Source organism: Plectropomus leopardus, chromosome 10, assembly GCF_008729295.1.
Source record: "Plectropomus leopardus isolate mb chromosome 10, YSFRI_Pleo_2.0, whole genome shotgun sequence".
NCBI classification, from domain to species: Eukaryota; Metazoa; Chordata; class Actinopteri; order Perciformes; family Serranidae; genus Plectropomus; species Plectropomus leopardus.
Genome location: NC_056472.1, coordinates 11,238,678 through 11,254,456, shown reverse-complemented (window position 1 = coordinate 11,254,456; position 15,779 = coordinate 11,238,678). Strand labels below are relative to the sequence as shown.

General features: G+C 36.9%; 1 protein-coding gene across 2 annotated transcripts; it reads right to left on the bottom strand.

Annotated features, from left to right (window-relative positions):
• Positions 1-616: 616 nt before the first annotated feature.
• Positions 617-13,967, bottom strand: gmppaa (GDP-mannose pyrophosphorylase Aa). Of its 2 annotated transcripts, XM_042495068.1 has the most exons (13): positions 13,849-13,967; positions 13,046-13,143; positions 11,941-12,044; positions 11,313-11,505; positions 11,046-11,105; positions 10,837-10,967; positions 10,680-10,694; positions 7,026-7,160; positions 6,602-6,699; positions 6,140-6,186; positions 5,888-5,980; positions 4,391-4,559; positions 617-3,090 (listed from the first exon to the last, which is right to left on the bottom strand). In XM_042495068.1, exons 1-13 carry the CDS (start codon positions 13,886-13,888, stop codon positions 2,990-2,992), a joined length of 1,284 nt encoding a protein of 427 aa, XP_042351002.1. In that variant the 5' UTR covers positions 13,889-13,967; the 3' UTR covers positions 617-2,989. The 2 variants fall into 2 exon arrangements, with proteins under 2 accessions (XP_042351002.1, XP_042351003.1); XM_042495069.1 differs by lacking the exon at positions 10,680-10,694.
• Positions 13,968-15,779: the final 1,812 nt, after the last annotated feature.

Genomic DNA, 15,779 nt, shown 5'->3' with positions numbered 1-15,779 from the left:
TCAGTCTGTTCCAGCTGCCCTTCAACAAATATTTTTATTGAAGCTTTTTATACAAATTATGTGGTTTTGGGTGTGTAATTTTGTGGTCGTGAAGACTCCACAGTGTGTAATAGACCAGACTGCTTCATCGTGTATGCCTGCTTCCTCTCTGATTTCCCTTTCAAGAGAAACAATTAGACTTTGAACTATCAATGAGCAAAGTTATTTATTCCAACATCACTGGGATGTCGCCTGGAAAATCTAAGCAGAAAGGCTTCAGCATCAGTGAAGTACCAGTTCCTTCACATGTAATGGCTGCTGTGCAGTTTGTTTGTTTTTGACTAGTTCTGTCCAATTTTCCCCCTGAGAGCTTCGTGTGCAAGTGACCCCAGTTTGTAAATCAGAGGCAAGAGATGATTGAGTCGTCATAGAAGTATCACAGGGGGGCCTGCAATTTGCATTTATTTTTGAATTTTGTTGAACTGCAGCATCTCAGAGGCATTTTTCTGAGTTGATTGTCTCTGAAATGTTTTCTGGCAGTGTTTCCTGTGCAGATGCTTGGCAACCAGCCTCTGACACATTACACAAAAAACAAAGTGTAAAGGAAATAAGGATATAAAGATAATAACAGCACAAATGGGCTTTTGAACTTTTATTATGTGGTTCATTCTGGGTTCAGACATTTCTTTCTATTTTTTTAAACTATAAAGGATGAAAGTTTGGAAAACAAAAAAATCTCCTATAATATCATGTACATAGCCCAGCCACCAGAATGAAATGTTGGCATCGTACATTTCTGCAAAGCACAGATATGTTACATTCATACTTTTCCTATGTATGACATAGTTCAGACTGCATGTATATGAGCCAAGTTTCACATCATGAGGAGCAGGGGATGGTTTGACACCTACTATAGGTGCTACGGCTGACAATCTGCAGACCACTGTTTGCAAACGACAAAAGCAGGTATTTCTTTAACAACAGGGTAATTTACTGATGGGTATGGACATTTCAACAAGGTTTTTAGCAACAAATTGGGTTGTTTTTTTTTAATAACAGGCAGGGACATTTCCAGCCAATTGTAGTGATAAAAGCAGGTATTTATTGACAGTTCAGGACATTACAAGCCATGTTTGTATAAAAAAAAGAGTGGGTATTTGTTTTAGCTACAGGTAGGGACATTTCAAGATGGTCTATAGCAACAAAATCAGGTATTGTAAGCCAAAACATGTTTTCCTTATCCTACCCAAGTGGGCTTTGTGCCTAAAAGCAACAGCACATTAACCTAAGAACTGTTAAAACATAAAATCAAGAATTAAAAAGTAAAAAAAACCATTGATAATCAACATATCTGCTTCAAATGAAATGAACAATTGTAACATATCTTCTGTTTGCAGACAGGTACAATGCCAACTTATTGTGGCAAGTGGGTTGATATATGATACTACATACATGAGGGGGTTTCACTAAATTAAAATAGTATTGTTACCACTGCTGTTACCATCATTAATTTATATTAACATTCATTAGAAAGTTATCCCATATCCTTATTCTACATGAGCAACCTATTTACTTCCCTAATATCCTGTCAGATTTCCTTTTAAAGCTTGTCAAGACATAGTCTTGCACCACTGTGCCTAATGTAACAGAGCAAAGACTAATAATAATAAACATGAATGCTTTCATGTGTCTCTTTAAATGTCAAATTATAATATTAATTAATAATGATTTCAGTGAGCCTCAAATGTTTTCATGTGATATCATGAAACACAATACAATTAGGACACTGATGAAAACAAAAGACAAGAAAAGCTATCACAAAAAACTAAAGGAGCACAGAAGCCAAAATCTAAAAAAAAAAAAAAAAAAAAGCTTGCTTGATCTAATGAATTTTAGGATTGCCTTTCAAGTGAAGAACATCAGGGGTTTTAGCCCAAATTGCTAAACATCCAACTGAGAGGATAAAAACATTGTAATAGGGGGCCCTAGACTGGCATCAGGCGGTTTTATTTGAAGCAGTAAGGCACCTGAATCAACAGTGAAAAAGACAGGCAGCTACATATACAACCTGAAATAAACGATATTAAAAACCATACATTAACTTGTTTTTTCCTCTTTCACTGGAGGGTAGTTCATGAGGAGACTTGATTAAAATATATTATGCTGCAGTTCCTGTATCACAATTTACATCACTCCTTAATAGAAACTCTCTTTGCAATAATTGGAACAAAAGTGCTGAAGTGATCATGAGTGCTCGAGGGCTTAATAAGTAAATGTTAATGTGCTGTATCCATAAATTGGAACGGTTCCTCCAGTGATTGCGGATGCACAATTTAAGTATCTGCTGTTGCTGTTTATATGGCAGATTCTCAAGGCCCCCTGCTAAGTTCACATTTTAAAAGGCAACATCACTTGATTGCGATGTAAATCTTGAGCCCCTGATTTATTTTAGTGGTAGTCAATTTTTGAGACAAACAATGAAGATGCTAAACGGTTTTAATCAGAGCTCCACACAAATAATCACCTCTAAAAATTAACAACAGTCAGCAGCCAAGGATTTTTATTTTCTGATAAGTTCTCTTCTCACGCTGAAGTAACAAGTCTAAAGTTTTTCAAGGATGCCCTTGAGAAAACAGTGCTTGGTTGTCTATAAACTTTTTTTTTTAAAAAATCCTATTAGATCCAACCAAATATATTAAACTAGTGTCTGCTGTAATTTTACAGTTCGGTTAAGTTAATAAAAAACCAATATAAATCTCTGGCATGACAGCACTTTTCAAGGTGAATCAACATGCGTGATTAGCCTCACTCTAACGTTGCTGACACCCAATGATGCATAAAGGCTCGAGGACAAATATATAAAAATCTATCTTTCAAAACTATTTAATGAATGCCCCCTACCTTCATTTTTGACATCTTATATACAGTAACTCAGAGGCAGTGCCGGCGTGCGTCCAGCAGCATTCCTTCATCAGTGACAGTAAGTGGACAGAAGCTTGAAGAAGATTAACTAGAGAATAATTTGGTTTTTGAAGCTGCGGTTAAGGTCTTTGTGTGGAAGGACGATCGAGTTGAGTATAATCACCTCGGAAGGGATGGTCACGTTACAACCTGAGGACAAAATGCAAAATTGTATTTAGTCTATGTGGTGTAGTACAGTAAAGAGGACAAAAGACATTATTTTTTAGTCGTAACCAAAAGTCATGTTGTACAGGATGTGATGTATTTCACATTTAGCTCTTGTTTGTAATGAAGACAAAGATCCCTCAAAGGTAGTTTGCTTGTTTAGCCATGATAGAAATAGGCGAAGATGATCATCACTGAATAAAACTTACAGAAAATCAAATATTAATAGACAAAAATAGAAAGAGATCCTGTAGTGCTGGATGTACACTTTTGACAGGTGATCTCTGGGAAGTGCAGTGCAAACATTTCAAAGCAGTGAACGCAAAAGCCGGAGACGATGACAGATACATAATTCAGTAATGCTTCCTATAGATTAATTAAGCGATGCTGGCCATGTACTGCTTGAAAATACAGACAAATGCACCCACAATAATGTCAAATTACTGTTCAAATGCATGTTTTGGACAGCGACTGATTCCAGCACTGGAACAGGAGTAATCCCTCTCTTAGTAACAGAAATTCAGAAAATGGAAACTTTTACAACTTTTTTTTTCAGAACATAATGATGTCACATTGAAGATGACCTTTGACATTTTCAATATAATATGCCATCACTTTATAATTTTATCCAACAAGACATTTGCGTGAAATGTTGTCATTATTAGCATACGAATTCTTGAGTTACAGCCAAAATCTTTGGATATTTGTCACATTTGTAGAAATTCTCCCAAGGTGTTCCTGAGATAGATGAGATCAACCCTTTCATTTTTTAGCTCAAGTGAATATTTGTGCCGAATGGATATAAAATGTCATCACCTCATCTTTTTATCCTATTGCACATTTGAGTTAAACTTTGTGATAATTAGCGAATGGATTCTTAAGTCTTTTGACGACCAAATTCTAATCAGTTCATTCTTGAGTCAAAGTGGATGTTTGTGCCAAATTTGAGGGAACTCCCTCAAGGCCTTCTTAAGATTTTGCTTTCACATGAATGAGATGGGTGCAAAGTCACAGTGACATTGACCTTTGACCACCAAAATCAAATCAGTTCATTGTTGAGTCCAAATAGAGGTTTTTGCCATATTTTAAGAAATTCCCTCAAAGCGTTCTTGAGATACTACCTTCATAAGAATGCAACGTTCTCATGAAGGCATTCTCATGGCTATTGCCGGCGCACAGGCATAAAAAGACTTAAGACAAGAACACAATTACAATACTGATTATAAAGAATAATGAACGGGTGCATCTGAGGAATGTTTAACGTTCAAGGTCAGAACACTCTTACCAAGAATAGTAATTGAGGGTGTGAGTTTTCCGTCTCTGAAGAGAGTCTCACTGTCAATCTTTGCGAAAGGATCATTGGGGTTTGGGTCACTGGGTGTTCCTTCTACTCTCGCCCACTTGCCAATGGTGCTGTCCCATCCCACAATGCTGTTCAAAACACAGCAGTGATCCTGCGGGACAAAACAACATATGAGAGAAAACATCCCAAGTTAAAAGTTTTTTTTTATATATTCAAGCATCTATCAACAGATAATTGCACTATGAGTGAAAAATCAAAAGGGTCCATGTGTCCATATGTACTGTTAGATACTGTGCCTTCATGTGAAAAAAACAGTGAGCATGGCCAAATCAGAGTGTTTATAGCTTCAGATGAAAAACAGGTAGTGTTTATTTAGAAATATAGCTCAACTAACAAATTGTCCTTGTAGGCAGCTTGCAATAAAAGCCAATAAGTCACCCACAGTCTGAATTCATTTTGGAGGCAGCCAGTCATCACTGGAGACATGGGATTAAATTATGCCAGCCTCCAAATCGTTAAAAATGACATCTTTGTGTGAGGCCTAGGCAACAATATTTCTCGTGTGACAGAAGAGCTTAAAGATAAATTCTAGACAAGTCACTGCTGAAGTGTGGATAATGTTTCTAATAAAATGTTAAGATGTCACCGGCAGTGAATGGCCAGATAAATTTGCCTTCAGCTCACTCTGTTTGAGTCCCAGTTTAATTCCAAACTTGAAGGTTATACTGTGAGTGAAGTTAATATTGTCAGCAAAGGCTGCTTTTATTTTAAGTGGAAATAGACAGGTTATTTTTGCACAACACTTTTCATCAAGTAGATGCTAATTGCACAATGTAATGGCTTTAGAATGATGACATCATCCAGCCCTAACCCTAGCACCTACCGCTAACCCTAACCCCCCGACTGGTTCCCCAAAGTCTTGCTTTCACTGTGTAATTCTGTTTACCAGCGGGTATGATCTTCCAGGAAGAATGAAAGCTTAATTTACGGCACAAAGAAAGTGCGTCAACCATTGCCCAACCAAACAGGCAGAGAAAAATGCTTTTCTTTTTCCTCAGTAGCTATCCCTGGTTACCAAAGAGTATCATTGTAAATTCTTTGCAGGTATTAGTTCCCCGTTAGTGGTAATGGTAAACAGTGGAAAAACAGATGTACAGGTTAACTGTTGAAACGGTTGTAGTAGCTAGGCTCTGAGAAAAACACAAAATGATCCGGTTGTCTTTGCAACAGTACCAAACCCTTAGACCTACCTCAATTATAAAGTTCACCTATATACTGTATGTGGTAGTCATCATCAGTTCATGTCAGACAGTACCTACTGTGCACCGCAGTGCACCTCACTCACACTGCTGTGCATGGCAGGACATCAAAATACCTCATCAGTGAAGGTGAGGAAAGAGCGTGAGTCCTGTGATGCAACAACCCCTGGCTGGTACTTTTTGGGCAATGATAAGAAACAGTTTCACAGCAGGGACTAACCTGTAGAGTAGCACCATGAAGGATGACGGATTCTCGAACTCTGACGCCAGCACCAATAGTCACTCCAGTTCCAATGGAGACATTGGGACCCAGCTGGATCAAAAAAGGAAACAGAAAAGTGAGATACAACTGTAATTTACTTTTTCTCATTAATAACATCTGCATATTTTTCAAATAAGGGTGTTCTGTTTAAGGCACTTGTTGTGTACATTTGTGGTGTTAAAGTGCAACACAATATGAGAGGATGTTTACCATAGCAGTGGGGTCAATGTTGGCTGTTGGATGAATATAGACATTACCTAGGGAAATGAAAGAAAGTATGAACAGATTTGTCATAAATATAACAAGCCAAAGTCAAAAGCTAGTATGTGGCGGGACTGTTTATAAAATGCTTGAAGGCCTTTAATTTGAAATAAGGAGGACGTGGGCAGCTTGTACCCATAGCAGACTTTGGTGTTCCCCTTGACTTTCATTTACAAAGCTGGTGTTGTTGTTGCTGTCTAGCGGACACTTCATGTAAATACATGCTAAAATCAAGAACAGAACACTTCAATGAGGAATACAGTAATTTCTACTGGACTGCGTTTATTTAAAAAAAAAATGCCAAAGGGGAAACGCTGATGTCATAAGTCACATCAAACAATGGTGTAACTCACTCACTCACTCACAGACTTTCATATTTACATGGTTGGCCTTGCCTCCGCGGAATCTTACCACTTATTTTGGGCCCTCCCTCCTTATTTGAGGCCAGTCTTTCAGGATGAGTTGTGTGATACTGGTTGAGGTACAACCGACTGGCATAAATTGCAGACCTACAGAAAGATTAGAGAAAGGCATTTTTGCTTGAATTAATATCCATGCTATCAATATCACACACTGCCTTTTGGATTAGGGCAATAATGTATGGTTTTGATGTTCAAATGTTTAAATGTTAATTGAGGTTTGCTTAAAAAAAGTATAAAAAAGAGTGTTCAACAATTTGAACACACCATCAGTTTTTCTCAATACTATTTAAGCATATATGTATGACAGTCCAATGTCTCTGTTCTCCTCCAACCTTTTTACAGGCCACAGGGTTGTCACAAAGAAAAATATCTGTTCTGTTGAATGTGACAGCATTTGTGACATGTGCACTCACCCTGCAGATTTAATCTGGCTCCAGAAGCTGAGGGTTTTATACACGTAGAGCTTGCCCTGTCCTGCCAGGGCAGTGAAAATGTCCTGCTCGAGCCGGATGGCCTCTGCTCGGTGCCAGCCGTTGGTTGGCTCCTCTCTGCAGGAGACAGATCATTAGTTTATGGCACTGAGTTACAAACTGCAGCCAGGGGCCTCATTTATTAAAATACAATCTTGTGCACAGAGTTAGGGGTTAGAATGAAATACAAGCCAGAGTTGGGATATAAACAGAATAATATACTATAAACTGAAAATTGCATTTTTCTAGTTCAATTTTCACTGCAACACAACTAAACCCAGCCGCTTTCTGGGTATTGGTGCCATTATATCAATATTTTCTCTTCATATTTTTTTGAAGAAGGCAACTAATTTCCCAAAAGTCTCAGCCCTGCAGTACAGTTGATGTACGATATGGTAACCTAAATAATAAGCAGATGATGAGTCACTGCAGGCAAGGGATCTCCATATACAGCCATGAACACTATAAGCCCAAAATAACCATTTTAAGTCTTTCACGACCAACTTTACCATTCATTTACAAACCTAATGAAAAACTTAAACATACAAAAAAAGTCACATTATCATTTTCTTGTACTAGAAATTATGCCAGTAAATAAAAACACAAAACTTTAAGAATTGAGGTTGAGTTAGCATTCTCATTACCCCACTTATAAATATCCAGTTCAACCCATTGGCACCATTACCTCCAAAGTTTTCTTAAAGCCAAAAGATAAACATGTATTTTAGGCCCTACAACCCAGCCCCCAGATTAAAGTAAGAGCAGTGAGTTAAAATGCATCAATGATACTAACTTTGATGGTGTCAGTGCTGGGATAAAACCAAAGCTGATTACCTAGTAGTGATCCAAAACTTAAGTCGAAGCGTCTACGTGTTCCACATTAATCAGGCTCTCTGGCATAGTGTATTGTGAGAGCCCCAAGATGAAACAGAGTGTTAAATATTGATGAAAAGAATATTTTAAAGGATTGCACCCATAATCGAAGTTTAAGCAAAAAGGAGGGGATGTGGTTAGAGGCGGAGTGCTCCCCTAGAGATTTTTTGCAGTATAAACCATCTCATTTCTATCAAGTATCTCTGATGTGTTCGACAATTTTGCTGATTCAGTGCCCGGCTTGATTTAAGTGCTATTGATGTTAGCAGGTGAATTATGCACAGAGTGGTTTGACCTTTTGTAATATATTACAGGTGTCATTGAAGTGCCAAATGTTAGGTCAACTATATCACAGTGAGAATTTTTTTAAAAAAGTGTCAAATCCCCCAAAAAGGTAAAATAAATAATATCCATATAATGATCCCATGTGTTATTACGGCTTCTAAAAGTGTCCAGGGTGCAGTCTGTCCTCATGCACATTTAGGCTGCGATCGGACAGGAATCTTTTCCTTATGTTCAGAAGAAAAGCACAGCTCTGAGTGCTGCAACTAACAAATAAAATAAGAACTCATAAGATACACGACCATTACATAATTCTCACTGGCAACTGTGAATCAGAAATTTTCACCAGCTGCAAGCTATCTAATTAGACTTTCCTGGCTACCCCAAATAAAACAACAGGGACAACTTAAAAGTAAAAAAAATACATGTGAGGAAGTCAGTTAAGTTAAGTGCTTGACTTTAAACAATGAACAGACTGTTTCAAAAATGCAGGATGCAGTGTTTGACACACGGGAGAGCAAGCTACAAAAAATTCTGGACAAAAAATTAAATACCAGACAAAGGATGTTTTGTCTTTACTCTTGGACTTAAGGCGAAACGACTTAAGACATTTTGGGATAATGTATTTGCTTTCTTGCAGTTAGCTGGGAAGATTGATGACCCTCTTATATATTGTATATATGTCTTATTCTTATTCCACTGTGTAAATATTGTTTTGGAAACACTACACTGTAGCATGATGCACTTTTTTCATAAACCTTAAAAATATTCTTCTGTACATTGTAAAGTACCATGAGGCACATACTGGTATTTTTTTGTAAACATATATTTTTACACACTTTACATTCTCAACATATTATACATATTTTACATCTTTAAATTTTTACATACTGGTGTGAAATTGAAGCATGTGGACATATATTTATTTTAGAATTTACTAATACATATATTTTATTTTATTTTTTCTATCTTAATTTCATTTCATATTTTTACCTAAATCTTATTTGAATGATTCTTATTTCTACATCTATTATTCATTGTGCTTGGAATCAGAGCAAATGTACGAATCACAATTTCCCACTGAGGACTGATGAAGTGTTTCTGGTTCTGACTGTAATTCTGATATCTGTCCATTAAATATGGAGCTATAACCAGCTGCAAGCTAGCTCAATGTGGCACTAAGACTGCAAACAGCTGGCCTGGCTCTGTCCACACAGAACAAAAGACACCTATAAGCACCTCTAAAGTTCACTTAATAACATTCTCTATCATAATTGTTTTGTCTGTAAAAAAAAAAACAAAACTTGAAGTATGAAAAACAGCTTCTTGGCTTCAAGCAGCTGCCCAACAACCAAGAAATAGTCCAGCATATAACCCAATGTAAAGTAGTACATTTTTGTTTCTACACTTTGGTTTTTGTACAGATTAACAACATTTATTGAAAGAGTGCTACAGGGTCACTTTATTTTGTGAGCCAGTTTTGTGTCAAAGTCTGTGTCGAAGTCTGTTCCTCCGTCAATGTGTTGAAACCAATATGTATCTAAACAGCTACTTATTAATGGGGGAAACACTATTCGATAGGAGCACATTTCGACACAACATCAGCCCGATGTTAACAGGATTTTTTTAAAAATTTTGTTTCGTGAGATAATCTTCACAAATGAACACCACTTGTGTTATTTTTGAAGCCTAAATGCAATCACACAAAGTGAAAAGCTAACGTTAGGCTATAAACAAACTTAACCATGGTCACATGACTTAATGTCACCACCACAACGAAGTGAAAAGCTTTGTTCGGCAGCTTTTTTAAGACTAGTAAAATCTTATAAAACCACAAGCATTTACTGTTGCATTTTATGTCTTAGAAGTCTCTTAAGCTTGTGTTAACCACAGACGTTCTTAAAGGCCTCAAACCTAAAACCCACTGACCTTGTAGAGGGTAACTGGAAGTACAAAAATGCTAACTAATTTCTCCATTTTAGGACTTATTCCTGCAGCACTCTATTATTGAGTTGTAGAGGTACTAGTAGACTGATTTTGTAGGTTCACAGCCTGCTGACTGTAGCTCCATATTTAAAAAACAGATATGACAGTGGCATCAATCTTCTCACCCAATTCTCCAACAGAATGTAAATAAGCACGTTTACCAAAATGTCACACTATTCTTTTAATCTGACAGACAAAGTCCCCTGCAGTGCCCATATCAAGGACAAAATGTGCCAAAAGACACAAGAAATGAATACATAAATAAAAACAGCTGCTTGCAAAACAGAAGGTGTATAATTTGGCAAAAAATAATGCACAGCAAAAGGGCACAGGCAACATTCACAAAGCAGCTTGTGGAAACTCAGCCTCATCATGTAATGAGTAATCTTTCTAGAGCTCACACCATATGCTAAGTGTTCTACAACTACACCGTGCAGCCTAAATGTACCGACTTACCCATCGTATGGATATCTGATGATATTGTGAGCAAACAGAAATCATGGCAGAAAGGAGAAGGGAAGGAAAAAGGACAAATGAAGAGAAGCAAAGAAATGGAATAAATGGTATCCACATGCATTCCCAGAGTTCCCCATGAGAGAGAGCTTCAACTCACAACAACATATCCTGCTGGTTCTTCTGGAAGACGGCGCCGATATGCTGGAAGATTTCTGGGTTAAAGAGGTATATGCCACAGTTTATGATATCGCTCACAAATGTGCTCGGCTTTTCCACATAATGCAAGACCTGAAAAAAAAAGAGACGTGGTTGTTATTTCAAAGCAAAATAGTGATTAGTGAATATTAAATTGAAAGCGTGCCATACCTCATTTGTTTGCTCGTTTTCAACAATACAGCCATAATTCATGGATTGCTTTCTGTTTGCCTGATAAGAGAAGAATGGCAGTACAATTAAGGACACATTAAAATTTGACATGAAAGAACCACAATCTGATATTTCATTCTATTCAGCATACCAAAAACTGAACACAATAAATGAAAATAAGAAAGAAAGACTTTTTGGAGTTTTATTTTGAATACACTTTTGCAAGTTCTATCTAAGACAGTAACATCTGCCATAACAAAATCTCACCGTTGTTCCAAGAATAACAAAGCTGTTTGGTTCTCCATGTTCCTTCTGGAAGCTGAGCATCTCTGCGAGAGGAAACGCTGAACAAACATCAGCATTCAGAACAAAGAAAGCCTCTGGACTGCCGGAGACAATCTGATCTCTGAAATGATAGATGCCCCCTCCGGTGCCCAGGGCTGCGTACTCCTGCAAATACCTGTGGTGCAGAGTCAGGAAGAACAGCATACCTGCAGTTATTCAGTAACGGCAGTGCACCACAGCAGGAAAAGTTATTATTGCTCTAATTATTTAAAACTTATATACTTGATCCTGCAACCAAAAATAGCATATTATTGCTTCAAGATCAGTGATATAAAAGTGCTGGAAAGGCACAGCATGTAGCACTAAGAACAGGGCAACAGAATAGTAGCTGATCAGCAGGAAACTGCACTTCAAAATTAAAGCCCCGTGCCAGAAATTCAAAATAAAGTGTGCATTTTACAAACTTGACATGTTCAGGAGTTACTTGTGGTCCATTCAGAATGGAACTGCAACCCGCTTTTGGACCGTGACTCACCAGTTGGGAACCATTGCTCTATATTCAATTAAATCAGCATGCCATTGCTTTTTTAGAGACAGCTCTGTTGTTTACCTGATGGAAATTTTGAATTCCTGCTGTGCATTAATCAAGAATCTGGTCAGTTCTTCATTTGGCTGATAAAAGCCGATGAGCAAAATCTCCTTCATATTTGGTACCTTGTAACACAAAAAAATGTACATTATTGAAATGACTCCATTAAAGACTATTATGCGTATCACAGAGAAAGAAATTATTACCAGCGACTGGAACGACATGCTGTTCACTATTTTAACACCAAGGTAGGCTAGTACACACTACTTGAACATATATCTGATTTCTTCTTGGTATAATCCAAGTTATACATTAATAACTGTTTACTAAATAAATACAAACTCCAACCTCCACAATCATCCTGCATTCCATATTACATTTTACCTTAGCCCTTTGAAACCCGGATGGACATCAGTTTTTCTTGTGCTGCATTTAGATACCTTTCACAGTTATTTAAACCCTTGAACCCTGAGCAAAAAAGGTTTCATTGTCCTCAGAAACATGGAAAAAGTCTATGAGCAAGTTGCAAAAAAAACTTAAAAAGGTGACAAGAAAACAACCTAAAAATTAATATTTTAAGAAAAGGAGAAAGAGAGAAATAATGTATTATGGGAATTATATTCAAAATATGTAATATTTTATTTATATAGCATTTTTTCAGGCCATTCCCTGTTTGTTTTTGTTCTTTTCCTTTCCCCCTTTTTTGCTAATTTTCAGGTACTTTTTTCTAACTTTTTACTTATTCTTTTTTCAAATTTTTGGGCCAATTCTTGTTAAGATACTAATTGCCTTCCTCCCATGTTTTTGAAAGAAATCAAACTGATTTGCTCAGGTTTCAAATGGTTAAAATGTGAAGGTTCTATCTATTTTATCAAAGCTATGTTATTAATATATTCTTATCATGTGGCAACTTATGAACATAATGTCAGGTGTTTTGTTTTAAGTTATATGCATTTTTGGACTTTACAGTTAATGAACAAAAAAGGTTCATATCATTATTGCTATTTGAAATGCAAAACTTGGAAGCTTGGTATCTAAAAACTACTCCGAACACATACAGAACCTTCAGGTGGTAATTTGCTAACACTCTCCTGCACAGTGACTTTAGTATTGCAGTGACACTCACCTTGGCGCATGCTTCTATGTGATGCTGCAGCATGGGGACACCAGCAACTGGAAACAAGGGTTTGGGCACTTCAAATGACAGCGGCCTGAATCTTGTGCCTGCAAAGCAATGCTGGTAATTACTTGCAAATCACATTACTTATCACTTTTGCCTCACATTTCGAGTTTGCACCAGAACTAAAATACACCATTAACTACATTAAAGGTGATGTCCTGTCATATAAAAAGAAATGTGAGCTTTGTCTGTTTTTGTGTACAAGGAGTTGTTTGACAAACCAATAGGGGTTCTGTATTAGTAATCACCAGGCAGCACAAAATCCTGTAAAATCTCCACTTAGTTTACACCACCTCCTAATAATTTCTGAAATGCATGTTAGACAGAAATTATGCCGAATGAAAAAAGTGTGTCTTAACGCCACGGTAAATTAATTGCGGTAAATGTAAAACAATATTAAAATCCTCGTTTTTAAATTGGAGGACGGTAACTTGACAGGAACGTTAATGGTTCTATTAGGTCATAAAATAAGTCAAAAATAACAAGCAGGACTGTTAACGCTGCCTGCATAGAAAATGTTGCTATTTACACGCTGTCAGTTGGTACTGTGGTGATAAGAAATATTTGACTTTTAAGTGTTAAATGTTTCCTTTGTTTATGTGCTGTCTCCTCATTATGCCACGTCAGTGATATAAACAAGCTCAGCGGGTCTTTAGAGGGCTTGTCATGTTAGCTTAGCCACCTAGCTTCCCTTTAACCATGCACAGCTGACTCTGAAAAAACACGACGGGGATGAGATTTATTCTCACCTTTCTGAGGGCCGCCAATTAAAATAACCGCCTTCAACATCTTGACGGAGAAGCTGTGTTTTGTCACAGAGAAGTCTTGCCTGAAGACTACACCTGTAGCTGTTTGGTGAGTATTTCCGGATCCACTTCCTGCTTGTGACGTAACCGAGATCAGACTGAAAACACGGAGCGGAGTGCAAAGATACGGAGTGCATGAGATTGTAAGGACCATAAACTGTATATACATTTTATTATATATATATATATATTGGTGTTCAGAGGGTATTTAAAATAAATATAAAAAAGCCTACAGCCATGTAAAGTTATACGTCCCTCCCCCTTATAACAAACAGTACCTGACCATGCGAATTAATTGGTTGACTAATGCAAAATAAAAAGTGGAATGAATTTCGGAAGTTATTAATCTCTTTTTCAAAAGATAAATCATTACTATAGTTAGTTTCCCTCTGTTATGAAGCCTAATGAAACTATCAGCAGTTTACATGATTTTAATGGTGACAGTCTGTTGTGCACTTCCTGATGTTTTAAAACATTTTGCACTGATGCTATTTTATTTCATATTTAGTTTGATAACATTTATGAAAATGTTTAATGTATGCAATAGCTACTGAATGTGGTGCCATAAAAAAATGCAAGTGTTTTTTGTGATAACTCCCTCAAATATTCAGCAAATATATTTAATCATAAATTTTAAATTCAAGACTGCAGCAAAAACATGTATCAGCATGTTGTGTCAGATTGTCACTTATAGTTGGAGTTACTTTGTCGAGTGATATGTTTATATCCTTCATACAATCATGATTAGTGGGTAATTTATTTACAAAATTTGCATCAGTTACAGGCCTTTTTCACAGCAGACATTTTGACTTGTTATGGCAGGAAAAGCCCAGGTGTTACGACTTCCATTAACAAGTACATCGAAACAGCTAAGATATAAAAAACACTTTATTTATCCCTGAGGGGAAATTCGCAATGGAATTCAGCCATCATTAATTTTAGTATTTATTCCTGTGCTTTTAGTACTGTGACATAGCAAACTGTGTTTGGTTTGAAAGAGCTAAATGGTGGGATGATAATAAAATAAAATAGAAATAGTAATGTGCATTGTCAAGAGATAGACATAGACATTGTCAAGACATAGAAAGTTGTATTTTTTTTATGATAGATTGAGTCCGTGTTAGTCAGTGCAGCAGTTTCTGGTTGTGGCTGTTTAAAATAATGTTTTATGACATTAAAACATAGGAGCTGATGCAAGTCTGCTTCTGACTGTATATATAGTGCATCACAGGTTTAGACTTTTCAAGGGCACTTTAATATTGATGGGAAAAAACATTATCACTGATGACACTCTGAACAGTATCCCTGTGATTTATACAGAAGACTTCAAATCTAAAACCTCAGGTGGACCCAGGACACATTGGTTTGTAAATCCTACTGCCTATTGTTCTGCTTTATGTCTTTGTTGACAGAAAGTTCACTTCACCTTTTTATCTTCTGCATGGCGCATAAAGTAGGTTACTCTCTAATCTGAGTTGTGGGAAGTTATAGTAGTGGGGAAAAAAACAACTCAGCTGTCAGTTTTGAACACTCATAAAGACAACAAATATCATACACAGCTCTAATGAAGGAGTTTACTTTCATATTGCCTCATTAAAACGTAACCTGAAGTAAAACAGTCTCCCATGTGGTGGTATTCATAACTCAAACACATGCAAATAAGATGGGAATCTGCATCAAACAAACAGAATAACATTTTAGTCAACAATCACCAGGGGAAAAGGTGCTTTGATACAAGCCCTACTGCAGGAGCAACAGAAGGAGTCTGAGGAGCGTTCGAAGCTCCTCAAAAGTTGAAAGGTTTACTTCTTTGCATTCTCACCCATCTCCACCTAAACAGCCTGCATTACATTTCCTTTACAAAAAGACAAACA